A 19,292-nucleotide genomic window follows, 5' to 3' on the forward strand; every position below is an offset into this window, starting at 1 on the left:
TCTGACGAGCCATAGAAGACGTCAAGAGGGAACGAGATATCAATGAGAAGCTCAAAAAAGACCTCTGATCCTGTCAACCTGATTGGACCGCAACTGACCACTGGGTAAACCACGGCGTATATAATCTCGAACTCCGCCTACCAAGTGTAAGATGCTTGACTTGCTAGAAAGAAGAAAGAGATAGGAGAAGAAAAAAAAAAGTGAGAAATAAGACGTATGGAGATGGTAGAAACATAGGACTTCTATAATACAAATAGGTTTTCAAACGATAGATGTTAGAAAGCAATTCCATAAGACCCGATAATGGATAATCGAGGTACTGCTTCATTGGTCAGAAAAACCCCGCCCTCAACACAGACCCACGATAATATCCAACACCACTTCTCCCAGGCCGTCATTATACCACGCATCATGAACCTTAGGAGGGGTTCAATACACGACTTCAATACAGAAAGGAAAAGACCCTCACCCAGATCACGACGCAACACCAAAAAGACCAAGTCCCCATGAGCAGCGACCAAACCGACATCCCCTGGTTCCAAGGACTAGAAGAGGAGCATTGGACGTCGTGGGGAGGGAGCGACGTCTGGATATGCAGTCATAAGGACCGAGAACAAAGGATCAAAAACTTGGTCAGAAGATACGGCGTTGAGGTAAGTTTGCATGAAGAGTTTGGAAGCCATAACTCACTCCATCAGGGCAAGGATAGAATGGCCTTTGTTCTGAAATGCTCGGGACCAAGCGATGACGTTGTGAACCCCAAGGGCGTCGCGGTTGATATTGTGCCCCTTTGGTACCGCGGGGAAACGCCACCGAAGATCGGCCAGATCTCGGTCAATCTTCATACCAAGATCTCACTCCGAAACTCAGCATCTCTCAAGGTCGATCAAGGCGGACAACTGGGCATGTTGGCGGTATTCTCCAAATAGTTGCCGTCGATAACGGTGCCCAACAAGGCCGCATCAGGCAATAAATCGACCCATTCCATGTTGGCTATGTCTTTGTTAATTCAGTGATGCGGGCTTGGGGCCGAAGACGATACCTTGTGCAAGCATAGCCGGCTGGTCTAGGCTAGAATCGACAAGACCAGCGCCATTATAAGACTCCCTTGAAGGTTCAGTCGTACTCTCGTCGATTCGCTTTCTCTTCTTTCCAATTCGCTTCTCCTTAGGCTTCCTTGCAGGGGGGAGCCGCGGGTAGAGTCCGGGAAATCGAGTGGTGGTTGCGGGCGACCTGCCCGAACGTTTCTTTGCCTCACGTTGAATGTACTTGAACTCGTCGGAGGGCTTAACTTCCAGGATTGCCGTAAGCAAATACCTTAGATGAACGGGGCGGAGGTTTCGAAATATTTCATCCCAACTCTTCCAATCTTGTGCAAATGCGCCAAGGGCAGTTACTGCACGGTCTCCTCCTTTATCAAAGAAGAAACGCTCGATCTGGTCGTCACCTCCGAGTACCCAAACACTGTCATCGTGAACAGCCAGGCCCTTCGGTTCGGTCTGGTGGTTTAAGGATGTGTTGTCGTCGCAGCCCGAGCGAGTATCCGTAGTACCATCTCGGCCATCATGGAGGTATTTGAGAAGTCCAATAAGGCCGTAGGGGCCGGCATTGCGTTGACGCCGGATAGAGTGAGCAAAGAGAAGTAATAAAGCAAAACACTCAAAACCCTCAGCAAAAACATCAATCAATGCTGTGCAAAGCACCAGCAAAGTCTTGACAGGTTGGTCCTGAAATGCATCGCGAAGAGGCAAGAACGTATTGTCCAACTGGATTCTCACCGCCATAATAGAACGAATGATACTTGTGAAGTCGGGTGAGAGAATCGAAGTGTGCGACCAGATGTGAGGAGTGTGCGACCAGATGTGAGGAGTGTGCGACCAGATGTGAGAAGTCTGCGACCAGATGTGAGAAGTCTGCGACCAGATGTGAGAAGTCTGCGACCAGATGTGAGAAGTCTGCGACCAGATGTGAGAAGTCTGCGACCAGATGTGAGAAGTGTGGCAGGTGTGAGAAACGCCAAGGTAGATGTGGGTCATGCAAAAGCAATATGTGTCGAGGAGGCTGTACACCAGGGGTGAAGTTAGTTAATGCACGAACCGGGATCAGGTGGCCGATCCATCTGAGGCCTGCAGTAGTAGTTGCCTTATTTACGCTTGGTCGCATCTGCCTGCTTCGGTTCCATGCAACTCCAACCAGCATCCAACTGCCATGGCTGTATGTGAACAGAGCGGCGAACCAAGACTCTCTGCGGAGCCTGAGTTTGGTCCCGACTTTGGCGAACCGCCAGAACAGGAACTGTGTGACGACGGATTTTTGGACGAAGAGGACCCCTCGTTACCGTTGACCGAGGATGAGATCGGCGAAATTTGCAAGTAAGTTTGTCCAGATATGTCTGTTTCAAGATCTAACTCGAGCCAAAGATCACGGCCGCACTCCATCAAGCTGCCATATGTAACCTTGGATTTCAAAGAGGCTCCCTCTGAGGCCTTACCTACAACAAACGACCTCATTCGATTTCAAGAAAAGCGGAAAGCCGATGTATCGAAGTGGTCTCATGCTAGGGGATACAATGTCACCGACAGCCGTCTCGAACCAGTCCCAGGTTTCAATGTTTCGAGCCCATACCTTTCGAAGACGCTTGAAGCCCTGACATGCATATATTACGACCAAAACAAGGGTTCATTTTCTGCCTTAAACGCATTCTATCTAAGACGCGAGCTACTGCGAGCCGGACTAACACCACAACTGTGCAGGTAAGATATCACTATCATTGTTGTTCGGCACCACTAATAAACATCTAGGCATGAACTTACTCTTGAGCTCAGAGAGGATCCCGAGAACCCAGGGTCAGGCGAAGGCTCCTTACGTACACGTCCCTTGACCGCGCCAAGCTCACCAACCCCAGCATCCAGAAAACGCCGACTATCCGACGCGTTCCCGTCCAGTGACAGTGCTGGCAGTGCTGGCAAGGCCAAACGCATTAAATCGGATGCCCGGAGAGCTCGTGTACAATCATGCAGGACTAAGACTACTGGGGATGTAACAAGGGGTTTAACATATGCGAGGCCTGTGGCCTGAATGTCCAAGGGAACGGGGATGGGGCTTGTGAATGATGCCTAGGCAAGATGGGAGATCGCGGATCAAGGAGGTAATATTAGATGGCTCGCAGGCTTGCAAAGCGCCAGAGGAAATGGCGCTATCTAGTCCTTTCTCTTCTTTTCCTTTCCAAAAGACAAAGCTCCCTCGATCATCAGTTCCCAGGCTCCCTCTAATGAGAATTTCCAGCGGTTTCATTCCTCCGTCTTTGCTTGAGGGTCCTCCGCTTGAGGGCTCTATGCCTCAAATGGCTGGAACCAGAGCCCGGGACTTGCTGGACGCTTGGTTATGAAGTTAGTTGTATATCTGTATCTAAATGTCCACTACATACCTTGAGGATGGCCTTGAGGATCGAGCCTATGAGCTGTTAATAGAGAAAGACCTTGGGGAGAAAAGTACTAACGAAGGAAGATGGGGGCACCGCTGCTAGGATAGACGTAACGGAGAACTTGGCGATATTCCAAAGCACGGTCTTCCTCAGCTGCACGTTGAGTTTCTATGCGGCGAACCCACTCTTGCTGGTAGTCAAAGTTGGTCGCCTTAACGAGAACCTCTTTTGTAAGGTCCGTGGCAACTTCACGTTCTCCCTGAAAGAGTGTGACTCGTAGTCTCACACACCGTCCCTCTGCAGCAGCTGTGAACCGCGGCCACCTGCCTTCTCCCTTCTCTTCTATCTTTTCTGACAAACAGAACTTGAAAAATAGATTGTCCCCGTACCGACGGGGAGTTACGTCCGTCAGGCCGCATAACAGGTCCTCGGAGCCTCTGTTATTATGCACGGTTAGCCGAGTAGAGGAGGCGCCGAGTCGGGCGGAGCATCGCGCTTGGATCGGCGGGTCAATGGCCTGGCCGACAAAAATTGATGGCGGAAGGTTTTCAATCAACTTTAACTCCATGTCTGTTGAAGGCAACCAGAGAAAGGCAACCGCGGTGCGCATGGAAAGGTTCTTAAAGAGACCTAAATCTGCAGTGAAACAATAGCTTTCCACTAGAGGCCAGCAGGAAGCGAGACAATTCCGTACCCGGCTCCCCAGGGGGGTATTGCTTTGCATGTGTCCGAGTATGGGGGTGGCTGCCAAGCCCATCCAGGCGCCTGTTTGCCATCGATGGCTGCATGCCTGACCAGTTTGAAGTGGTGTCTCCTGGCCACCAAGGGTGCCACCAGGGCGTGTGACTAGGGGAGCTAGGGAGGCTCTGTTTGCATCTCTTGAAGCGTCTTGATGCCCCCTCAGGTGGCTTGAGCAGAAACCTTGCGTACGTATTCTCCTCTTATGCAGGCGATTGAATCGGGGCGCTGAGCCGCGTCAACATCGTCACATGAGTGTCGAGGAACACATCCTTGGACCAGAATGCGGTGCGCGGGTGGCCGCTCGCCTCACCTAGAAGGGGGGTTGGCATGTAGCACCGTCCACCACAAATAGTGCCCTTTCCCTCCGCGAGGTCTCAATTTACTCCTATCTCTATGCTACCAAACACGACTCTTTTTCAGCATGATTTCTAGGAATATCCCCGATGACCAGCCTGTCAGCCGGGAAGTTGTGGACAACCCGGCGGCGCCTTCTGTAGGCCTGTCTGAAACCATTTCTCAACCCGGTGACTAACACAGCTTTAGGATGAACGAGAAACCCTATGCCAGCCCCTCGATGATTGCAAAGATGTCGCACCTCACATGTCGGCGATGATTGCTAGCTACATTGCAGTCATTACGTTCGAGTCACGCCGCCAGCCGAATATCAAAAGCCTCCGCGAGGTCCACGCCAATCAAGGGACGCGCAACCTTGTCTGTTACTTGCGGCATCAAGCGCGGCATCCTGGAGACACTATCGGTCCCAGCACCTGGCGGAGTTTAGATGAGGATTGCCTTTTTTTCTGCAAACGCTCGCGCCTTCAAGAGCCCCCCTCTGACAAAGACACTGGCCCGGGGCTGACGACTTACGATTGTATCCTACGCTTGAGTGGGGCGCAGAGATGGTCGTTTGACAGGAGAAAGAAACTTGATCAACTTGAAACTGTCTTTCACTTGGGGCAATATGCTGGCATCAAGGGATACTTGCCTCCGTCCGGTGACCCCCAAAAGGGACTCAATCTACTCGTCAATCTACTCGTCAAGCTCCCCGGCCCTTCTCGCCCGCAGGCGACGGCTCCGCCTAGCTCCACCCCATCGCCGCCCCCTCAATCGAACGTGATGTACCTGTACAATAAACTTGAGGAAAGAGTTCGCGTGCTCGAGGGACAGCGGAAGAAGGAAGAGGAGGAGAAGAAGAAGGAGGAGGAGGAGGAGGAAGAAGGGAAGAAGGAGGAAGAAGGGAAGAAGGAGGAAACAAAGTGGCTTATTCCAACATGGGTGATCTCGGATGTTGCTAACTTTCTATTCTTGTGCATCTTTCTATCTAGACAGTAGTAGAGTTCTATGGCAAATCCGATGTTGCGGCTATATCATGCGGCTGAGTGAGGCGTCTAATGGTTAACTGCCAGGCGGCAACAAAGGAGAGAAGTTTGGTACTCTGCATCCTTGGAGTGACGCGCCTGGGCCTGATCAAACTATGCGAGTCTGAAGAAGGGTACCACACAGTCCGACAAGAGCGACAATTCGATGCACCGTACCGTTCCAATCGTTGTCGAAGGCTTGGACGATGTCATGTATCGCCAGATGGCGACCGTAGTAGGCACGACGGTGGGCATCACAAATGAGAAGGAGGTGAGCTGTCTGAGGCAGAAGAGGCGCAGCCAACGTCTCGGGGCTGCTTCTCGGGACCCGTCACTCGCGGAACGACCTCCCAGTATTCCCTTCAGGTAGTCAGATGGTGACATGAGCCGATAAACAAGGCCACAATCTAGCGGCTTGATCGAGCCTTCCTGCCTCTTCACGTCTTTTGGTTGTGTCCCTTGCCGTCCTGCTCTCTGCCTTTTGCATGGTCCATGTTTTTTACCGCATCCACAGAGCGCTTTTGTTTCTCAGCAATAACGCGGTCTGATGGTATACCGTGAATATTGCTCTGGGCAAGTTTAAGTCGCCTAAGGATTGCGGCGTTGGGCGCTTTTGAGCTCGGTGCCGTCGTCTTCGCCATCGCCGTTGTCGCTGTCGTCGTCGTCATCGCTGGCCAACCTCAACCTGCGGGCTAGAGCCCACCAATCTTAATACCGATTCTTATTTCTATGATATGCAAACCAGAAACAATGATAGTTAGCATTACCTTCATCCCACTCCAACCCCAGAAGAAGTCGCAGTGACTCTGGCAGCCACATGAACCCCTGAGTGACAACGTAGGTGTGCTGTCGGTCCGTCCAAGGCCGTGAAGTGGGCCACGGAAGCGGGGTACCGGAGCCGAACCTGGGTCCATATTCCGCGCCGTGTTGCTCCGTATCGCGGGGATCTTCCACAGCCCCCACGGGGACAAAACAAAAACGAGCCGGATGGTTGTTCTCTTCTCTACCCTCTGCGTTATTCCTATTGGGCCCTGCAGCGCCGCTTTGAAACTTCCGCTTTGCTCTTATTATGCAGTTGATGATAGTGAATCAGTCAAAGGTACTCAGCGAAATTTACTTTTGAAGTACAGTCCGCTTAAGCGCTTGCGTCTCAGGGCGTTCCAGTGCCGGCCAATAGCGCATCTGGCGCTCGTCTGTCAATGGCGCGATGCTATTTTGGAAGATAAGACGCGCTTAGAGAGCCGCGCGGCGCTAACCACCAATTGAGCCGCATTCACCAATTCCCGACCTATCTCTAGAGGACCTGCTCGAGAATGTGATGGGCAAGATCTACGCCATGCTCACGGGTTGTAGGTACATGGGAAAGCCTGGACGTGACGTTATTGCTGCTGACTGTAAAAGTGGTTTGATAGACTGGGACCCGAGGCGCGACCCACTCTGAGCAACCTGTGACGGACCCTCCGTAGACGGCGCCGAGCCCATCAGCAGGCAGCGATGACGCGCCAAAGCGGAGATCCTGCCCCAACCTCAGTGGCCCCGCAACGTCGGGGTAGTTATTAGATGTATTTCAACAGCCACCTCCCTCTATTCATTCGACCACAGGAGACGCCCCTCCAACATAACCTCCACGACACTTGACCTTCACATGTAAGACCCTTTGCCTGCCCATTATGAGATCACCAAAGCAGGTGCTAATCTTAGCAACAGGAGAGATGAAAGAGTTTCCAGCCAAGCATCTTGGGGACTTATCCGCGATTGTGGCGGCTGCGAGTGATGAGGTACAAGCATTGGCGCTCATCTTGTGCAAACATCTTGGCCGGAGCATTGCTGGACCCAGCATATGCGACACGCTGGAGAACGGGCAAGGCGATGCGCACTTAAGCACGATCGAATACTTTCAAGATCCATGTGGTGTCCAGTTCTTAGGACTGATGGCATACATCACGGCAGAACGGACGACGGAAGATGCGGCAGGGCTTTTGTTACGGATTCTGCAAGCACAAGAATGGCACGGTCTAGATGGAAAGCAGATTGCCTTGCCAACTCAACCACATCTGAAAGCCCTTCTCGACGTTGTCCTTCCCAAGTTCAATCCCACGGTTAAACGAGAGGGATATCGGACTGTAACCAGTAAAGTTGGACAGATCAGTCAAGGACAGAGAATCCATTTTAGCCTATTATGGGAGGGGTTGAGTATCACCGGGGAGGGGACTTTAGGAGAGTTTACGGTTAAGGAGCACGAGAAATAGTCATGAGAAGATTCTTGAATAGACTTGGTCTTGGGCATGTCACCTATCTTTCTTTATAGAATCGCCACCCGGCTGGTCGTTCACGTCGTCATCTTCGTCCATACTCTGAGACCCTGGTTCGGGGATGTCTGTGTCCCCAGTCGCCATCATCGTTTGCATGAGTTGTCCTCCGTCGTTTCGAGATACCAGGCAATGGCTCCTCGCCATCGGTACCGCTCCAGTTTCTCTTCCCATCCTCGATCTCTCGCTCTCTCACTCTCTACCCAGCGTCGGAAGATATAACCCGCAGCTATTCAGATAACACTACACAACATCGGGTCTATAAAAGGGGCCAGGGGCAGGTTGGAGGGGTAGAGTGACGTAGTCGACGAAGGTTGAGCACCCGCAAGACGGCGTCGTGCACGGCCGCGGCGGACCACCAGCGGCGTCCGGCCATCAGAATCTCCTGCGGCGCGGTCAGACCTGCTAGACGTGCTGCTCGGGGGGCCGCGCACGAGCATCAACCTCGAGGATGGCGATGCGCTCCTTGGTCTCGCTTATGGCCTGCTCCCACGCGGCCGTTTGGTCGATGTGCCGCGCCCGGCGGGAGGTAGGCTGGGAGGCTCAGCCAGACGCAGTCCCGGTGGTTGTGTAGACGCAGTTGGCACAGCGGTTGCCTCCGACGCCAGGACGCGGCAGGCGTGGAACGGACGCGGGGCGTGCTCCTTGGTCGTCGTCGTGTGCTTGGGGTACTGCGCCGAACGGTGGTTGCATACGGCCGCCATTTGTTCACCGCATAGCATGATGAGTAGCCACGCGCCCGGTGGACTTATGCGCCATGGTGAGAGCGATTGTGCCGATCGGGCGGGAGCCTTCCGCGAGAATATACGGCCTTGAGGGCCTCGCCTGCCCCCTCGTGGCCGCGGAAGCGCCAGGCGAACGTCTGGTAGCCGGGGTTGTTGCATGCGAGCTGCGTGGGCAAGTTCCACAGGAGCTTCCTTCTCAGCGCCCTCGCAGCCGCGTCTTTGCCCTCCCCCTTTAGGGCAAGCTCGGAGTACCGTCTGCGTACCCTTCGTCTGGTCGGAACGCATTGGTTCGACGGCATTGCCAAGCCACCCAGAAACTCGGCCGCCTCCATGCGCCTGTTGCCCAGGAAGTACAAGCAAGCCTTGATGACTTGGCCCGAATGCTCCACGACCGAGGCTGCCTCAGTAAAGCGCTTGCCCGTGGCGGCTCTCCTCATATTGGTTTGGATTAGGCGCGGCCTGAACCTTCATTGTTTTGCAAGAAAAGGGATTCGAAGGTCGTTCTGAGCAAGGAAGCGCCCTCTTTCAGGTCAGGCTGAGGCGGTGTCCGTGCCGTGGCGCAGAATGGTTCTCCCAAGCCCCAAGAACCTCTAAACACGAATTAATAACAAATAAGATGACTGATTTGGGAGACAGGAGACGGCTAGCTGAAATAGTTACCGCTAACCCAAAGTTTGTAGAAATTTAGATTACAGCAATATAGACAGAGACTAGATATGAGCAATTCAGAAACTATGCCAGTCATCTCACAAGAGGTCAGTGCATCACGGAGGAGTACTTAGTGGAGCAACGTCGCCCATTTTCTCGGGGCCTTGGCTCTCGGGGCCCTTACGCGCCCAGTTATTATCCGAAATGACCAACGTCCCAAGACCGCCGATGTCCCAATTCCATTGAAGATCTAAAAAAAAAAAAAAAAAAAAAAAACACGTCAAGTCCCGTGCGATTGAGGCCTTAAGGTACGCAACGTAGCGGTTTGTGCGACCGATTGAACAGCGTGGCAGCGCTCTTTCAAGTGTTTAATAAAGACCCCAAGTCGAGCGCTATCTTTTAAGCAAAAAGGGCATCGAAAGTCGCCTTGAGGGTTAAGGAAATCCTTTGGCTGAGGATCACGGCCGGTCGATCGGGTCATTCGTCTGAGCTCATCCAGGAGCGGTGGTGGAAATTTAGAGAGCCACGCATCAGTTGCACCGGACGGAGTCTGCCACACCGGAAGATTTGGATTGAAGGTCATCGTAGCCGTTGAGGTTTGCAAGCCCCTGGCGCGTGACTGAAGTTGTGGGTTGGCTGTCGTACCAATCCAGTGACCGGAGCTGTCTACTGAGGAGACAGAAGCTCCATTTGGCCAATGATAGCCCTGTCCAGCTGGCGGAGTAAGTTCCCCGAGGGGCCGAATGGGAGGCAATTGTCCGTAGGACGTCGGCTGCTGGTCCATCCTGAAACTCTGCTGGGGAACAACCATATGATGCGCTGAGTTTGCGCTCTGCGGATGGGGGTTGGCATTGACCCGAAATACATCCTCAGGTTGTGATGTCTGCCTGGCTGTTTCGGCGGAAGTTGGTTTTGTACGGATACCTGGTACGTCCTGAGAGATTGCTGGCTCCTGTTGTCTCACAAGAGATAGAACCTGTGAGCTATGGACCTGATTCGGCGGAGCACCTCCAGTCCCAGAGGTGGTTTGATTGATTATACCCCACGCCATTTGGGCTACTCTGGCTGCCTCTTGTTCGCTTGGCGATGTTTCTTGTGTAGATTGTGATACCCGTCCATCTGGGCCTGCCATGGATGCACCAGGCTCTTCATCAGCGCCGCTGGCTGAACATGTAGCGACACCGCGGCTCCGGTCATTGGGAGATTGATCTGGATGTCCCTGGAGAGCCGAGGTGTCGCTGTTCGTTTGCGGCGCATGCTGAAAAGCCTGCTCGCCGATGGGGGCAGTTTCAACGAGTGGTGTAATCATCGGCGTCGCGGTCGTGCCGGGTTGAGAGTTCTCCGGTGCCTCCTGGTTCCAGGAAGTCGATGAAGAAGGAGATCCGGAGTCTTGAGCTTGTTCTTCTGCTTCGCGACAGTAAAGGTCTCATCAGCAATGTTCGTATAAAACCTGACGTTGATTCCCGTTGTGAGCACTCACTCGCTGGGTCGGCGGGGAAGGATTCTCTGGTTCTAGCTTCGGAAGCGATCTTCTGTCCTCCCGCGCTTTCCCGAGCTTCTAGATAATTTAGAACCTGTTGACTGTGTTCGATAAGGTTCTTCGCAGACGGGTCGTAAATCTGCAGGTCACTGGCACTGACCCATGCAACAGAGCTCTTGCTAGGGAAAGGCGAACCGTCGAAGAACATGACCGGGAATTTGCGCATCGAAACCCGGGGCCCGTTGTCTTCATATCCTTCCTTCCATGAAAAGGTTTTGCTCTGACAATCATAAGCATAACACTGTGGCAGATCCTCAAGTAACCCTAAGCCTTCGATCGAGTAGGGTATGCCAACGTCATGCAGATTTTGCATAGGAAGGAGGAGTGCTGCGAGCCACTGCTTCGACAGATTCCAGTACACGCGATATACTTGCCCATATTCCGGATCAACAGCTGCCTGAGGCGTTCCGTGTTGTCGTCGATAACCACGTGTACGTCCTCTGTCCTTAGAAGGGACAATCTCCTTACTCACTTGAATGCCCGCAGCAGTGGGATGTGCATAACCATTTTTGAACGCCTCTCGGACAGCAACGTTATTTTTCTCGGCCAAGCTCTCGTCGCACCCCAAGACCTCAATTCCCAATAGCTCTAAAACTGTATTGTAATCACTTGACTTTTTGCCGTGCTTTTTGCTGCGTATATGGGCCGCCGCGCCGACAAGCGGGTTGTCTTTCAAGTTGAAATCGTGTTCCTCGCATCGAAGGATGTACCAGCTACCCTGGTCCGGGGGCCATTGAACGATGACATGTTTAATGGGGGCATTTCCATTCTGGAAGACTTCCTCAAAGTGTATTGACCTCTTGACATTTTTGCGTTTCTGGGCCGTTGCGAGTTGGTGATGCTTCTGCTGGTCCAAGACATCCCAACCTCTTTTCCTTTTGCGTGTTTCCTGGTATTATCAGCAATTGAAGCAAGATATGTGAATGGAAGAGCTTTTCACGCTTACTGCATTTTGGGCTGTTTCAGATTGGTCGTCTGAACGTCCGGCTTGTGGACGCTGGCTCGTGTGCTGTGAATCGTTTGAATCATGGTGGAAGTCGTTGCTGGTAGGTTTTCGCGACCTCTCGAAGTCGAACAAGCGCAGCACCGTGTTTATTGATTCGCCGAGTTTTTCGCAACAAGCCTTCACAACCGCGTCGACCTGACGCTCGTACTCCGTCTCTGCGTCTGTGAGGCCTGACCTGTAACTAAATTCGAGTCTTTCCAGTTCGCCGGCATAGTCTTGAATCTTAGTCTGTAACTGGGGACGCTCAGACAAATCCTTGGCTTGGAAAATGCGGTCCCATGCCGCGTCGAGATTGGCACGGACAGCCTTCACGTCGTCTTCGTGTTTTTGTGCTGGCGATTGTATACCTGCAAGTCTCTGCCCACACCGAGTCACATCTTGTTTGATCTGGTTGAAGACATGTAGTGATCTCGGAACCGGCGTCTCGCACGAAGCTGTCATGGTCCAGGACTAAAATGGCGCGAAGGCGGGCAGGGCGAAGAATAGGTATGAGAGTTTCCAACTGGGCACAGCCTGAGCTGCAACTTTCGGGTTAAATGACTTACGGCTGGCCCGACAGTCTGGTAAGGCCTACCATTCGTCACCGTCGCCTTCGTCAGGAACTTTGATCACAGTCCAAGGACAGCGGGTTGGTGACCCCGTGCGCTATCATTACAAACCAGCAATAGGGACCAAGACCAACATTTACAAAAGTACAGTCCTAATGCACAGAGCCATGCAACTCACCCCTCTTCTGCCTCGTCACATCGAGATCACTGGATAATATGCAGACTTTTAGTGGCTTCGCATTGAATCCAGAGTGTTGGTCCCAGGATAATCATGCATGGCGAATCCTCGCCGACGTATGACAAAGGATTTGATAAGCATCCCTTTCAGGGGTGTGTTTGCCAATCAAGAGGCTCAAGATTTTTAGAGTTCAGCCATTTTGAAAGATGGTGGTATCGGAGGGCAGATAATCTAACCTGGCTTATCCACGTTCATTGAAGCATCCTTGCTGCCTTCCTTTGGTCACCAGCAGGAACGCAACTTTTGAAACACCAAGGGTAGCATTGCTTCTTCGGAAGGTTGTGGGGGATGCGAATGGTGCCTCGTTGCCTGACCCAATTCCTTCACGTTGAAGCGGTACAGTACTCCGTAGTTCGATTGAGAACCCTGATTTACACTGTATTGGTTCTAAAAATATCCTCAAGTGGCTGCATCTTTGGTTCACACCTCTCGCATCTGCCTCGGGCGGATAATTCTGGCCACTGATTTGTACGGGGGTGGGGACCCAACACTATCTCGCTGGTAGATTGCTTTCCTGAAATGGGTTGCGTTGACCGTCCGGAATGGGCGGAATGGGCGACCCTCTAGGAATGACTGGTCCGAGGTTTAACACAAGACAACTAAATATGGAATAGCCTATCGATGGGGTATATCAGCCAATGGCAAGAGATATTCAAGTGAATCATTTGATGCGGAGGGTTGAGATAAGGGGTGCTGGCCGTTTATGGTTTTTGCTGTCCTGTACGGGCGCTCTGGCAATAAAACCTCGGCTTGTATGAGTAATTTATCTCGCGGCGAGGTAGAAAGCGCCAGGACTTTATTTGACATTTCATCTCCACACTGATATAGATCTAAGATCATGTGGCTTCTGGAAAGCTTGAGAACCGCAGGCGACGAGCGCGACGCCAACCGGCTCTGGAACGACGAGCGCCGCCGCGTTATGCTTGTTGACTTCGACCACGCTACCCTTCCACGCCTCGAGCATAAGCAGCTTTCCAAGGTATCCGGGAGTAAGAGGAAACGACAAGGAGATCTTGGGAATTACAACCGGAAACGTGGTTTCCCACAGGGTCGCCTACAGTTGGTATAGTAGGCGTTGCTCTATTTTTATTCCCCTTTCTTAGCACTGGCTCCTGAGATTAGACTCAAGCCATCAAATAGAATTCTTTCAACGTGATCTTGGGAAGCATTGGCTAAGGTTTACCCGACCACATCCGGGCCAAATAGCTAGACGAGTGAATAACCGGGGTCAATTCTGCCTTGAACATTGTCTTCAACTAAGCGGCTTCTGTCCATACACGGATACACTGCGATGATATTAGCAAGTAGTTGAGGCCCGAGCAGGCAAACTCACATTGGCCAGTACGCATGGATTCGTCGGTCGTTCAAATCCCTCCTCACATCGTTCTCTAACTTATCCCAGTCAAGATATGTCATCGTCTCTTCCTTGGTCCATTCCCTAGAGCCTGTTGGCGTTATACAACGCTTGATCATTTGCTTCCAGTCGAGGCACCAGTCGTAGTCAGCTTGCTATATGGTAAAGGCAGACCCATTGCCTTCCGATACTGCTGGTTAGTCTTGATACTGCCACGAGGCTGCGCCCTATACCAAGCTTCTCTTGCTGCAGTATATCTCTGATAGATAGCCCGTGGGTCATCATACCGCAGTACCGGCGCTGCTGGTGCTGGTGTCTGCTGTTGCCGGCGCCGCTGTTGCTTGTTGCAAAAGCTCCGCGTGCCGCAAAGGGCATGACTTTGAGGTCATTGTATGACCTAGTGTGTGGCGTTTGCTGCATGTAGGTTGTGCTCTTGGCCGTGTTGCTGCCTCAACTGCTTCGAATGCACTAGGCTCCCGCTGAGTGCTTGATTGTGGCTTAATTGAGTTGGCAGCTATTCGATCAATATATTGACGAGGCTCAAGTAGCAATTGAGACTCCCATTGCGGCTAAGATGCCAGTGTATATGGAAGTGCTCTAGGCGAAGGGTTTGATCCTGCTCTTGTAGGGCGATGAGCACAAGGGAGACCATGAGATCGAGAAAATGCGCCGGTGTAGCTAGGCAGGTCTTCTTTTGAGAGCAGCTTTCGCTGTTCTTCAAAACTCGAATTACTACTGAATAACTATCTACATTCGAAATGACTTTAAACAGATTCCAGTAGGCTCTACTAGCTAGAGATAACAGGGTATATAAACGAGACTCAGAAGCGGTGGGGTGAGGTGGAGCTTAAGGAGACGTGGTCGACGAAAGTTGAGCACCATGGAATTGCAGGAGCCGCACGGCGGCCTCGCGCCCCTTCTCGGCGGCATACGATAGCGGCGTCCGGCCCCACATGTCCGGCGCCTCGATGTGGGCGCCTCGGTCGAGGAGCAGTCGCACGACGGCCTCGTGCCCGTTCGCGGCGGCCCATGATAGCGGCGTCCGGCCCCACTTGTCCGCTGCCTCGGTGTGGGCACCCCCATCGAGGAGCAGCCGCACGATGGCCTTATACCCGTTCGCGGCGGCCCACGACAGCGGCGTCGAGCCCCACTTGTCCGCCGCGTCGGTGTGGGCACCCCGGTCGACGAGGAGCCGCACGATGGCCTCATGCCCGTTCCCGGTGGCCAACAACAGTGGCCTCCGGTCCCACTTGTCCGCCACGTCGGTGTAGGCACCCCGCTCGAGGAGCAGCCGCACGACGGCCCCGTGCCCGTTCGCGGCGGCATATGACAGCGGCGTCGAGCCCCACTTATCCGCCGCGTCGGTGTAGGCACCCCGCTCGAGAAGCAGCCGCATGACGGCCTCATGCCCGCTCGCGGCGGCTATCGATAGCGGTGTCGAGCCCCACTTATCCGCTGCCTCGGTGCGGGCGCCCCGGTCGAGGAGCAGCCGCACGACGGCCCCGTGCCCGTTCTCGGCGGCCCGCCACAGCGGCGTCGAGCCCCACTTGTCCGCCGCGTCGGTGTGGGCACCCCGCTCGAGGAGCAGCCGCACGACGGCCCCGTGCCCGTTCGCGGCGGCTATCGACAGCGGCGTCCGGCCCCCCTCGTCCGCCGCGTCGGTGTGGGCGCCCCGATCGAGGAGCAGCCGCACGATGGCCTCGTGCCCTCTCTCGGCAGCATATGATAGCAGCGTCCGGCCCCATTCGTCCACTGCCTCGGTGTGGGCGCCTAGGTCGAGGAGCAGCCGCACAATAGCCTCGTGCCCGTTCCCGGCGGCCAACAACAGTGGCGTCCGGCCCCACTTGTCCGCCGCGTCGGTGTGGGCACCCCGGTCGACGAGGAGCCGCACGATGGCCTCGTGCCCGTTCGCGGCGGCCAATAATAGTGGCGTCCGGCCCCACTTATCCGCCGCGTCGGTGTAGGCACACCGCTTGAGGAGCAGCCGCACGACAGCCTCGTGCCCGTTCTCGGCGGCCCACCATAGCGGCGTCCGGCCATGCGAATCTTTGGCATCGATATTAATGCCAGCTTGGTCTGCCCTTTCCAAAATAGCCCATAACACTCCTGCCACTCCATACCTCGACATAACGTGTACTACACTAGTCCCTTCTGCCGGACAGTCATCAGAATATGTCTCTAATATTCTGTAAATACGCACCCATCGTTCCACAAGAGTGTTTGATGGCCCTGCGAAATATTCCAGAAGATCCTCTTGAGAGATACTTCTAGCATCACTCTGCTTCGTGTGCTTTACCCACGAGGTCGTGGCGTAATGCAGGAAAGGAAAGTCGATTGTTAGCTTATCACGCCCGTAGTTTATTGACCGATCAATCTCCTCCATCGCTAGATAGCGTATGCAAATCCTAGATAGGCGGAAGTGCGCCATTCCGATTGCCGTGTCAGTCGACGTTACGCTGTAGTCTAGATCTGACAGGCCTTTCTCAACGAAAAAGTCCTTGACGGACTGGTGGATGAACTGGACAACCTGCGCATGGGATGACGGCGTGACCCCCGTCCTGATTGATGAGTCAATAGACTTTGAGCTGCTGTCCGGTTCTGATAGGTTCTCATCCCCGTTACCAGATGATAGTGTGACCTCGGCAAGACCGCAGCTCAGCGTCTGAACTCGCCTCTTCATCCCGTCGTCGTAGGATGGGTAATCCCCTGCCTGCTGGCATTCATATAATGACCGGTATCGGCAATCGGCCTCGATGACCATGGCCCATCGCAATTCATCCAGTGACAAAGGCCGCGTGGCAAAGCAGATCCATTGCATGAGTTTCAGCGAGTCTGGGCTCATGACCCGGATGAGTTCGCGGTATAAGGTATCGAGCTCTTGAGGGACCGAACGAATTTCAGCCTCGATCTCCTTCAATCCGGCACCCTTCCGCTCTAGGCCCAGAACTTGTTTCACCACAAGCCACGCCCATAAGAAAACGCCGCCGGCGCATTTCGTGATCAATTCCGGAATCGTGGATGATGTTCGTCCACGGAACGAAGAGAGCTTATCTTGCACGAAAGTCGATATGTCCTTCTGGTTCTCTTTCTCTACGTATACTTCGAACGCGCCATCCAGGTCCAGAATCGGGTAGTGACGACAAGTGAAGCAGATGTGAAAGTGTTTCAAGCCGCTAGGCGGGAGCCTCCGGAGCAAGGACTTGAATTCCTCAGCTAGGTTCACTGCGTTCTCTTCGCCACATTCGTCTAACGCATCGACCAACAACCAGACTGGGCAAGTATTCAAGACCTTCAGAAGCGATGATTCGAAGAATCGTTGCAGCTCGCGCGGGTGCCACTGCCACTCTTCGCCTGGCTTGCCAATGGTTTCGCACCGTTGTTGGAATGTGTCCACAAGGTCTGTTAGTGCCTCAGGGACCCGGCGTAGGAGTTGGTGAAAGAGCGACCGGAAGAGGCCCAACGGCGTCTTTTGGAGTTCAGAGCCACGACCGTGGAAGAAGAATGAGAGGATCAAGGCTCCCTCTCCGGTATTGGGTATCGCCATAGCATGGTCCAGAACATATCGCAGCAGCGTCGATTTCCCAGAGCCGGGCTTCCCCTTAATCCAGAGCAGGCCTCGACCACAAAACGCCCAGCTCGTGCATGTTTGGTGCCCAAGCAGCCACTCGCATGTTCCCTTAGCGGCGGTATCGATATCGTTTGACCGACTGTCTATTTCTGGAAAAGCCAGCGATCTTAAGCATTCTCGTAACGGATCGAAGTGTTCCTTTGTGCCTGAACGATATGGTGAGTTAAGAACCTCTATACTGTCAACGAAAACGGTTGTTCTTACCAAAATACACAGGCCCTTGGAAAGTGGATCCAGGGAATTGGGGCCCATTCCCTGTGCTGATACTCTGAGTACCGTGAGGAGCGTTGTATTGGGACCCAGAGTCGTGTGCGGTAAAGGATGAGTTCTGAGCCGAGGGCCCAGGGTGTTTCGACTCGCTTTGGAATTGCGGAATTTGGAGGGGTGGTTCGCCGCTTGCTCGTGACCGCTCGCTTCCCAACGGATTGCCGTCTGTGGATCTCTCCATCGTCTGAGGCGCGTTAGATCAATTGAAGAAGGCCGAAGTCGAGGGGAAGATGCGCGGAGTTGTACCAGAAATTTGGTCTGTCCGATGGTTTATCAAGGCCAGTATTTCCGGCTGAAGGAGGGAACGCGGGGTGGGAACCAAACTACCAGAATCTTTTCGTCTCGGTCGCGGAACCAGATGTGCCAGCGGGCGCGAAGTCAGCTGGAAACGAGGACGACGAGGTCAGGTTGAGTCGTTAGCGGTCAAGAATGTGGCGGCACCATCAGACCGGAAATACAAATGAAACTCGTGTCGTCTTGATAAGATCAAAACGCGTGCAACATGCCGAGGGTTCGCTCGCGAGCTGAACAATAGTTTGATACTCTTAGGAAGCGAGAAACCACCTCTAGTGTCAGATTGGGGTTCCAGATCCAGATGAGCCGCTTGAGGCAGCAGAGCCTCTATAATCCTCTCGGGGCCACGATAGACACACCAGCTGGTTCAACGGCTGGGTGGCGTCCGTTTAGGGGCGGCCAATCTGAAGCCGAAATCACACGTAGCGAATTATCAAAGACCAGTAGCCGCCGAGAACTGTTTGGTGGCTGAGGTAGAGGGCCCTTTCGCAAGTGGTCTAAACATTTTTGAGACGCCAAGCCACGACGCACACAAGCCCAGCAAATGAGATGATCGAACGCTCTAAACGCTCTTGAAAGCTTCCCGGTTCTCCGACCAAGCGCTCAATCGCATCTATTGAATGACCTCCATGCATTCTTCGTCTCACCAACTAATCAGAGCGCAGCAAGCCCTCCAGCAACTGGACCCCTCCCTTTTGCTCCTCGTACTTCTCCCTCAGAATGCCTTTGATCTTTCCTCCGGTCTCCATATTGGAGATGGTGCTGCTATGGCTTTGATAGCCAGTTTAGCTCCGCTCGGCGATTGACCACCCCTTTTGATCATCACTTGTATAGGCAAATGGGTCCGGGCCGTGCCTAGTGCGGACCGGTAGTGAGCTGCCGCGGTACAAGACAGATGCCAGGGATTGATGCCCTGTCGCGGGGCAAGGAGTCATCGCGCAGGCTTGTCTTCTAAGCGAAATGCCCGATTCGCGTCCCGCTACCCTGGGGCCATCGAGCTTCACCAACCCCGGAACGCATGGATGGCAAGATCAGGGGGTCGGGAGTCATGCCATACTGCTAGTAAAGGCTCGAACAGGTGGACTGGATACCGTCGTACCTTCCGCTTATCCTACAACAACCGAAAACGATCACACATCGCAGACCAAAAAAAACCAGGGTGAAGAGGAGGCTGCAAGGCGATAGCCACAACAAAGTTGGTTGCGGCGCAGC

At 53.5% G+C, this 19,292-nt stretch overlaps 4 protein-coding genes and 1 pseudogene across 5 annotated transcripts, besides 1 other annotated feature; 2 read left to right on the top strand and 3 right to left on the bottom strand.

The window, feature by feature from the left end:
* The first annotated feature begins 452 nt into the window (after positions 1-452).
* On the top strand, positions 453-929 carry NCS54_01371300 (annotated as a pseudogene). The gene is made up of 2 exons: positions 453-653; positions 699-929.
* Positions 453-929: a sequence feature.
* Positions 887-2,036, bottom strand: NCS54_01371400 (Hypothetical protein; the record flags this gene model as incomplete). Its single annotated transcript, XM_053158888.1, has 2 exons — positions 887-993; positions 1,043-2,036. The coding sequence occupies 2 exons, from the start codon at positions 2,034-2,036 to the stop codon at positions 887-889; spliced, it is 1,101 nt and encodes a 366-aa protein (XP_053014863.1).
* Positions 2,037-2,193: 157 nt separating this feature from the next.
* On the top strand, positions 2,194-2,948 carry NCS54_01371500 (Hypothetical protein; the record flags this gene model as incomplete). The annotated part of the gene is made up of 4 exons (XM_053158889.1): positions 2,194-2,372; positions 2,421-2,753; positions 2,802-2,846; positions 2,906-2,948. The coding sequence occupies exons 1-4, from the start codon at positions 2,209-2,211 to the stop codon at positions 2,946-2,948; spliced, it is 585 nt and encodes a 194-aa protein (XP_053014864.1). The 5' UTR covers positions 2,194-2,208.
* Positions 2,949-9,735: 6,787 nt separating this feature from the next.
* On the bottom strand, positions 9,736-12,192 carry NCS54_01371600 (Hypothetical protein; the record flags this gene model as incomplete). Its single annotated transcript, XM_053158890.1, has 4 exons — positions 9,736-10,037; positions 10,346-10,630; positions 10,686-11,634; positions 11,692-12,192. 4 exons carry the CDS (start codon positions 12,190-12,192, stop codon positions 9,736-9,738), a joined length of 2,037 nt encoding a protein of 678 aa, XP_053014865.1.
* A 2,546-nt stretch (positions 12,193-14,738) lies between these two features.
* NCS54_01371700 (NACHT domain-containing protein) lies at positions 14,739-17,435 on the bottom strand (the record flags this gene model as incomplete). The annotated part of the gene is made up of 1 exon (XM_053158891.1): positions 14,739-17,435. One exon carries the CDS (start codon positions 17,433-17,435, stop codon positions 14,739-14,741), a length of 2,697 nt encoding a protein of 898 aa, XP_053014866.1.
* Positions 17,436-19,292: the final 1,857 nt, after the last annotated feature.

This window comes from Fusarium falciforme, chromosome 11, assembly GCF_026873545.1.
Source record: "Fusarium falciforme chromosome 11, complete sequence".
NCBI lineage: Eukaryota > Fungi > Ascomycota > Sordariomycetes > Hypocreales > Nectriaceae > Fusarium > Fusarium falciforme.